The sequence below is a fragment of the Asparagus officinalis genome, chromosome 1 (assembly GCF_001876935.1).
Source record: "Asparagus officinalis chromosome 1, Aspof.V1, whole genome shotgun sequence".
Classification (NCBI taxonomy): domain Eukaryota; kingdom Viridiplantae; phylum Streptophyta; class Magnoliopsida; order Asparagales; family Asparagaceae; genus Asparagus; species Asparagus officinalis.
Window position 1 is genome coordinate 131,957,994 of NC_033794.1, and position 9,872 is coordinate 131,967,865.

Here is a 9,872-nt window from a genome sequence, read left to right on the forward strand (position 1 = left end):
GTATATAATTATAATTATTAATAATAGTATAAATAGGGATTGATTTTTTATATTATAATGATTATTACCCTTTTCGATATTATAATATCCTCTTAGTCATATAAATTGGACATTATAAATTAAAAATCATTTTATTTAGGAAAATTACTTTATATATAAATATTGGATCTTTGAAATTTATGAGTCATGCACTTTTTGTTGGAAAGTAAATGTATCATATATTTCAAGGGTCCAATATTATATAAAGTACTTTTTCTAAAATAATAGTATTTTTAATTTATACCAGCAATTTTTTTTATTACTAAGACGATATTAATTATCGAACAAGGTAATATTCTTTACAACATAAAATCATACAATATTAAAAATTATTTCCATTATTTAATAGATATTAATATAATAAAATTGTTTGGTGGAAAATTTGTAAAAAGACAATGAAAGAATTGAATGTTTTATTCTCTCAATCTTGATTATAATTTGGATTTCCCGATTTACAAAAGAGAAGAGAATTGATCTAAATTCTCCTCTTTGTTTAATTATGGGTTCTTCATGGTGGCGATGGAGTGCCTCCCTCGAATGCCCGCGTCGAGTTTGCTCTCTATTAACGATCCAAACGTTTTGATTCACTGGAACGATATCTTCTCCTCATGATTTGACGTTGTGGAGAACTTGCAAACCAAGTTCAAAACTCTGAACGAGTTGATAACTCAGATCGAGTTTAAACTCTTGAAAAAGAGTTGATTTGAACCGAAAAATCGATTTATAAGCCAAGGGAATGCTCCAAGAACTTTATTCCTGTCGGAAGCTCGAAGATGATCTGCTGTCGAGAAGATGATCTGAAGAAGCCGATCTCTATATCTCCAAGATACTCCAAGATCCAAAAGATCTGAACTCGGTTGAGTTTACTCCTATTTATAGGAGATTAAGGGGTGTAACCGCCCCCTTAATTCGCTCCTAAGTGGGACTGAATGGGGTGTAACCGTCCCCTTAAACAGCTCCCCAGATCGTGGGGAAAACGATTTTAAAACCGTTCAGTTCATGCTTTGAACGAGTCAAACACTAAAAAATAGCGTTCAGGGCCCGAACTCTGCGTTTTAGACTTAAAACACAGAGTTGGGCCTATTTTGGTGGCTGAACGCACAAGTCGCGCTGCGTTGTAAATATAAAACGCAGAGTTGGGACGTAGAGATGAACTCCGCGTTTTGGACCTGAGATGCAGAGTTAGGCTCTGCATGAACTCTGCGTTTTGGACCTGAGACGCAGAGTTGGGCTCTGCATGAACTCTGTGTTTTGAGTCCACGAACTCTGCGTCTGGACTTGAATGCTGTGGATGGCATCTGCGTTTTGACTCTGGAATGCAGGTATGACCTTTGCGGTTTGATGTTGCAGCACAGGGATGACCTCTGCGTTTTGATGGTGTAACACATGGATGACCTCTACGTTTTGATGTGAAGAGACCATCAATTTGTGGTCTCTTTTGCTGGAGCGTTGCAAAGACCGTCATCTTATAATATTCATCTTGGCTCCTTGAAAATATGAGAGTCGTCAGATTATAACTTCCATCATCGGTGTTGTTAGACCCTAGAGGGGGGGTGATTAGGGTCTTATGCTAATCTAATCCGATTTAAGTGCCAATTAAAATTAATTAACAAGTATATTCTTGCAAGATAGATATACAAGAGTTATGTGCAAGATTAAGCAATATGAACAAAGGTAAATATCCTAGCAATGATATATACTATGAGATATATGCAAGGATATATGAGTTAACACAAGATGATATATCCTATCAAAGAGATATACAATATGATATATGTATAGGATATGTAAACTGACACAAGGGGTAAACAATCTAAACAAGATAGTGGATGATATAGATAATGAGCTAATGACAATGGCGATATAAGATATGAACATAAATATGAATGAACGCCAAAGCACACTCAAACAAGCAATATGATCACGGAGTTCGGACCTTCCGTCCTCCGTCTCCGCTCCCCACTCCCGGGGAGAAATCCACTAACACAATCCGGTTTGGAAGCCGGAACTTCTTCTACACACTCGGTTTTCTAGCTAACCGAAAACTCTACAACTCACACTCTTGCAATCACACTCTACACCCACTAAGTGTTGGACCTAGCCGTGTCTCCCTCAAGTGCTCGGTTACAACCTCTCCCTAGGCACGTCAACCGACGCCACTCCTCTTGGGACGATCCCCGACTCTCACCACACACTCCTCACTCGGTGTACAAGAGTATTACAAAGTGATTTAACAATTAAGCACAATATAGCAAATGATTGTTCTCTCTAACAAGGTGAGAACTCAATTAGGCTCAACTCAATGTCACACTATCCCACAACCCAATTATATAATGTATGCAAATACAATAAGCTCAATAGGTTGTGTGTGAACAAAGAGATATAAATCAAAACTAAACTCAAAGTAGTTCTAGCTTAATAACAATGATAATCAAATATATAAAAAAGCTAGAAATAGAGTTTAGAAAACTTCTCAATATATCAAGAGTGGAGGGAGAAGAGTTGGATGCCCAAACACCAATAGATGATCTCCTCAAGCTCTTGTTGAATTGAATCACAAAACCGAAACACTCAATTGCTTAAAAGCTTCTCAAACAAACTTAAACCAAACATAAACCCTTGTTAAAACTTTCTTAAACTTGTTTTAAAACTCTCATTAGTTAGTTGGAGAGCTGAAGGCAATGGGGTATTTATACCCTCTCAAAACTCAGCCAAAAAAACCAAACAAAAAGACAAAAACAGCCCAAAGCAACGGTAATAAAAAGAGCCGTTGGAAGCAGAAAAAGATACTGTCGGTCGACTGGAAATTTCACCGGTCGACCGATGGAGCTATCGGTCGACCGGACCGGTCGACCGACAGACTTTGTGCATCATAGCAAAATTTAGCTAAATGGCCTTTACGACCACAAATGGAGCACTTGTAAACTTTGCTATACAAGTGTGCATAGTGTGTAGGTGATTTTGTAGCACTAGATTTAGCACACTTGTCCATAAGTTTCTTATGGTTATCAATGCATGTTTTTAAAGTTGAATCTAAGTATGATATGCGTTCCTTAACAAGATTCAAATTATCATTATGCACAACATCATTGATAATAGAAGTAGAGCATATATGATTATTCTCAAAAGAATTAAGTTTATTTCTAATGCATTCTACTTCTAGCATGGCATTTTCTTTCTCATGAGATAAGCTAGAAATTGATGAGGTTAATTTTTCATTTTCCAAGTTTAACATATCATTGTTTTCTTTAAGATTTTCATTTTCTTTAGCAATGATATCAAACTTGGATACTAGCTTCTCATGATCGGATTCTAAATTATCATGCTTGCTTTTTAAATCAATAAAATTATTTTATAATTTCTTGTAGGCATGCAATAATTTTTCACTAGCACAAGCAAGTTCATCACTAGATAAATCATTATCGGGTTCGAACTCGCAAACCTCACTAGGGCTATCGCCTAGTGGCCGTGTGCATGAGGCTCCACATGAACTTGAAGCGGGATCCTCCAAAGCTTGTCGGATCGCCTCCAAGTCTCCTTGATGCGCTTCTATGAATTTCCATAATGTATAAGCGCTATCAAAAGAATCAAGCTTGTTAGACATAAATGAATCAAATGCATTTAATAAAAATTCTAACATAAGCTTGTTCATAATAAACATCTTTTTATCATGTTTGCTCCACTTGGATTTCTCCAACGTGGGCACAATATAAGCACAATCAATGATTTCCCATAAATCGATATTTTTAGATTGAACAAATATTTTGAATCTAAAACACCATTGAGCATAAGGGAAAGCATTGAATTTAGGAGCAATACTAGAATCATAGCCTAAACAAGATGCATCATTCATATTCATAATTTGTAAAAATATATGCAAGCAAGATACAAATAAAGCTCAAAATTAGATTAGCACAAATAAGATAACTTGGATCTTTAACTCAAGGCGGTTAGACCTTAAATCAAAGAGCACCAAGCTCTGATACCAATTGTTAGACCCTAGAGGGGGGGTGATTAGGGTCTTATGCTAATCTAATCCGATTTAAGTGCCAATTAAAATTAATTAACAAGTATATTCTTGCAAGATAGATATACAAGAGTTATGTGCAAGAATAAGCAATATGAACAAAGGTAAATATCCTAGCAATGATATATACTATGAGATATATGCAAGGATATATGAGCTAACACAAGATGATATATCCTATCAAAGAGATATACAATATGATATATGTATAGGATATGTAAACTGACACAAGGGGTAAACAATCTAAACAAGATAGTGGATGATATAGATAATGAGCTAATGACAATGGCGATATAAGATATGAACATAAATATGAATGAACGCCAAAGCACACTCAAACAAGCAATATGATCACGGAGTTCGGACCTTCCGTCCTACGTCTCCGCTCCCCACTCCCGGGGAGAAATCCACTAACACAATCCGGTTTGGAAGCCGGAACTTCTTCTACACACTCGGTTTTCTAGCTAACCGAAAACTCTACAACTCACACTCTTGCAATCACACTCTACACCCACTAAGTGTTGGACCTAGCCGTGTCTCCCTCAAGTGCTCGGTTACAACCTCTCCCTAGGCACGTCAACCGACGCCACTCCTCTTGGGACGATCCCCGACTCTCACCACACACTCCTCACTCGGTGTACAAATGTATTACAAAGTGATCTCACAATTAAGCACAAATACAGTAAATGATTTGTTCTCTACAATAGGTGAGAACACAATGTAAGCTCAATCTCACAAATCACAATCCCACAACCCACTATATGATGTATGAAATGCTACAAGCTCAAATAGGGTGTGTGTGATAATATGAGCATAAATAAATTCTAACTCAATTAACAAACTAGCAATAATTGATAATATGAAAATAAAAACGAATTGCTAGAGAATAGAGTTAGAAAAACTTCTCTAGAACAAGAGAGATGGAGATGGAAGATTGAAAGCCCAAATTGAGATTGTTCTCCTCTTCTTGTAAAACAATCTTCACAAAACTAATTTTGTAAATAAACACTTAAACAAACTAATAAACTCTTTTTAAAACTTTTCTTAGATGATTATAGAGCTGGGTATAAGGGGGTATATATAGGAGACCCCAAAACACAAGAAAAATCCAGCAAAAAGACAAAAAACCCGAAAAACAAGGAGTCAGAAAAACTAGCCGTTGTACAGTGATAAGTCGACTTGCTACAGTGATAAGTCGACTTATAACTAGCCGTTACGGTCAAAAAACAGCTTATAAGTCGACTGCAAGTCGACTTAGAAGATGGTTCAGGTTTCTGGCAGAGTCTGAAATTTTGCGTATCTGGTTTTGTAAAATCAATTAAAAATAGTAAATCAACTCCAAACATTATGAAATTTTGAGGGATGTTTCTAAACATGTAAATAAACATTTTACGAAAAGAATTTATGAAATATCACTTCTCAGTTGTGAGAAATAAATATTTGAATACAGATATTTCAGATTCTAAAAACTGCTGAAACACCCGATTTTCTAAAACCAATTTGACACAGTAAATCAACTCCAAAAATCATGAAATTTTAAGGGAAGCTTATAAACATGTATATGAACATGTTAGAGAAAGAATTTCTTAAATATCACTTCCCATTTGAGAGAAATAATTTATTTTGTAAACTGGTCAAAAATACATAACTCTGCAACACTTCATAAGTCGACTTAGAAAATGACATAAGTCGACTTGGTATAAGTCGACTTAACAGTTCGAGTAAGTCGACTTGGCAGAGAGTTTTTGCACATTCCAGAGTAGTTCATAAGTCGACTTGTCAACTCTGATAAGTCGACTTATAAACGTGCACAGGCACTGTACATGCTGAAAATCTGATTTTAAAAGTGCCTTTAAAAATAACAAATAAATTCCAAAAATTATAAAACTTTGGGAAATCATTGTAAACATGTAAATGAACATGTTACAAAAGGAAATTTTGGAATTGCACTTACCAAAAGTGAAAACTCATCATTTTATAAAACTAGTCCAAAACATGAAAAGTAAACATACATGTTTTTTGACATTTGACATAAACCATGTTTTGAAACTTTGTAAAATATTTGTATGGACATAATAAAAGATGTTTATGATGTATATATAGTCCAAAACATATTTTTCATAAAAACACCTATATTTACGAAAATCATAAATATATATGTGTGTGTATATTTGAGCTTATAGAATTAACACACATTATATAAAACCTAAACTACAAACATAATAAACTATATACCCAGGCTAGATGAAGGTCTTCAATGAGCTCAACTTGGTAAACAGGCAGATGAAGCTTGACTTGGATCTTTAACATGAATGCAATGCTTCAACCACTACTCCGCCAACCTCCATTTGATATGATCGTGAATGCGCAATTCCATCCATCCTCCAACTACGTTGTTTGTCTACAATATATAAGAATGTACAAACACTAGACAAACAACATTAGAAGTAAATTGTTTGTTAAACATCATCAAAACAAGAAGGCCAACAGGTGTTTGACGGATAATCAGCTATCTGTTGTGATTTTTAAACAGCCTACAAAAATATGTACAAATCATAAATATTTAATAATTTAAATGGTTTAATTATATCAATAGTGTTACTTAAACTAATGATTACATTATTATTTAATAATTATACTCCTAAATAAATTGTTTAATAATATAATAATAGACAGATTTAAATAACTATTAATTGTATGTTAATAATAGTATAAGTACTAATAATAGTATAAGTTAAAATTTTTTAATCATAGTGCAATAAAATAACTTTTAATAATTACGTATAATTTATTAAATAATATAATACTAAATACAACAGCATGTTCACGTGCAAAGCACGTGCATTATACTAGTTTTCTTAAAGCCCAAGATAACAACAATTTATAAATCAATTAATTGCAACTTATAAATATGCAAAGTTGCAATATTTTCTAGAGTTGAGATGCGTTCACCTCACAATCGAGCATTAAGTTTGTGCTTGGTACTAAGTATATCCAAATTTTTTTTTATCTCTCCCTTTTTTTTCCTTAGATGATGGATTCATTTTGTTTCCTTTGGGAAAATGCGACAAAGATGTTTTCGTAATGCTCAATATTTAATTGCACGCCTACAGTTTATTCATGTAGCATTTGTTTCTTCCTTTTTCTTTTCTTTTGCCGTTTTATTCGACTAACAAACGAATAGCCGTTTAGGATATTAAACCAATTAATCTAGTTCGACTCCAATTAATCGAGCTGTTCTTGCTACAGTATAGCGGGTCTCATATAAAATTTTTTAAAAAAATTTATATGGGGTTCGCTGTACTGTAGCAGAAAAGAGGGGTGTGATTGATGGTGTGCATGTAGTGCCTCTCTTGCACATAACCGGTCTCCTCTATACTTGGGACGTCTCCTCTATACTTGGGTTGTACCATCCTAATAAGTACTACTTATTAGGCGAAAGCGCAGGGTGTTTTGGGTTCGCTGGCAGAAATCAGTGAGCTATAGATCTTCGTGCGTATGTCAAGAGGTTACTATAGAGGCAAATGCAAAACAAATACAAATGTTTGGTCAACAACCATCAGCGACGCCTCCTCCTCCTCCTTCTCCTCCGCCGCCGCCGCCGTGGTTATCATTCATACATCGATCACCATCCATCCATCCCAGCATCAAGCCAAACCCGATCCTTTGCCCTCCCCTCCGCCATTAAGTCAGCTGCCGCCATCCGTCCCTCTCCTCAGGCCGCCAGCTCCACGCCATCTCCGCCGTTACGGGCCTCTCTCGGACCCCTTCGTACAGTCCTCTCCTCCACATGTACCTGAAATGCGGCGTCTCATCCGACGGCGACGAGATGGGGCGGAGGGATGGCATCCATCCCAATTTGGTGACTTGGAATGGCCTCGTTGCGGGCTTCAATCATAGCGGCAACTCTCGCCAGGCTGTGCTTGTGCTTCGCAGGATGCGTTCCCAAGGGTTTTCAGTGGATGGAATCACCGTCTCCTGCGTGCTATCTTCTGTCGCGGACTTTAAGGATGAAAATTGTTCCATCGCCATTGGGGCGCAGATTCATGGGCATGCACTCAAGGCGGGTTTCTTATCATCGGATGGTTGTGTTGTGAGTTCCCTCATTGGCATGTACGGGAAATGTTGCCGCAGTGAGGAGATGATCCGAGTTTTTGATGACTATAAAATGATGATGGACGTTGGGTCGTATAATGCTCTCCTCACCGGGCTCTCGCGCAATGGCCGGGCAGAGGAAGCACTAGCTTCATTCAGAGGATTTCAAGGACTACTAGGCATCCAACTGAATGTCGTGTCTTGGACCTCCATAGTTGCTTGCTGCGCTCAGAACGGGCGGGATATGGATGCGTTGGATTTGTTTCGAGAGATGCAGCTTTCGGGCGGTGTGAAGCCCAATCTCGTAACTATTCCCTGCGTGTTACCCGCCTGTGCAAATATCGCCGCTTTGAAGCAAGGGAGGGCTGCTCATTGCTTTTCCCTCAGAGGGAACTTCTCAGAAGACGTTTATGTCTCCACTGCTCTGATCGATATGTATGCCAAGTGTGGAAGGATTAAAGAAGCGAGATCAATCTTCAATGCGATGCCAACTAAGAATGTTGTTTCTTGGAATGCCATGCTTGGAGGCTATGCAATGCATGGCAGGGCAAGGGATGCAATTGCACTCTTTGAACTAATGCGCAAAAGCAGGCAGAAACCCGATTTCATAACTTTCACTTGCATACTATCAGCTTGCAGCCAAGCTGGGCTAACCGAAGACGGGAAGTCGTACTTCAATGCAATGAATAAAGATTTTTGTATTGTAGCCAGAATGGAGCACTATGCTTGTATGGTTAGCCTCCTCGGTCGATCAGGGAGGCTGGATGAAGCTTATGGATTGATCCAGGCGATGCCTTTTGATCCTGATGCTTGCGTTTGGGGAGCCTTGCTCAGCTCCTGTAGGGTCCATGGAAATCTGCAGCTGGGGGAGGTTGCAGCAGAGAAGCTCTTTTATCTGGAGCCAGGGAATGCTGGGAATTATGTGCTTCTTTCCAATATTTATGCCTCTAAAGGCATGTGGAGTGGAGTGGACAGAATGAGGGATAAACTGAAGAGTATGGGAATGAAGAAGGAGGCAGGTTGCAGTTGGATTGAGGTGAAAAACATGGTTCATATGCTGCTGGCTGGTGACAAGTCCCACCCACAGATGGGGCAGATAATTGAGAGGCTAGAAAAGCTGAGCACAGAGATGAAAAGGCTTGGGTACAGCCCGGGTATGAACTTTGTGTTGCAGGATTTGGAGGATCAGGAGGAAAAAGAGCATATACTGTGTGGCCACAGCGAGAAGCTGGCACTAGCACTTGGCCTCATAAACACAACCCATGGGACTCCTCTCCGGGTCATAAAAAACCTTAGGATCTGTGGTGACTGTCACACTTTTTTCAAGTTTGTTTCAGGCTTTGAAAGGAGGGAGATAATTGTGAGGGATACTAATCGGTTTCATCAATTCACAGATGGCTGTTGTTCTTGTGGTGATTATTGGTAAGCCCACGATCAGAGGGTCTTTGAAGACCAACATTACTACTCTTGACCCTCTTGTCCTTACTATCAGCAAGCAGCTCCTTTCTTTGCAATGCTTGTTCCTATGAAGCTGTTCAATACCCTAGGGCGGGCCTTGCATTCCTGATTTCAAACTGTTTGTTGTCACTTTTGTATCCATGTTGGAAGGAGGTCTGTGATCAATTGAGAAGAACATCCAGCTGATGCAGTGCACGCGGAGGCATCTAGGATGACCTTCACCGATTTTGTAACTCATCGTCAAGCTCTATCT

At 38.1% G+C, this 9,872-nt stretch overlaps 1 protein-coding gene across 1 annotated transcript; it reads left to right on the forward strand.

Annotated features, from left to right (window-relative positions):
- On the forward strand, window positions 7,463–9,866 carry LOC109827574 (pentatricopeptide repeat-containing protein At1g20230-like). The gene is given in 2 exon segments (XM_020394607.1): window positions 7,463–7,768; window positions 7,771–9,866. Coding segments are annotated over 2 exon segments (1,995 nt in total). The 5' UTR covers window positions 7,463–7,590; the 3' UTR covers window positions 9,588–9,866.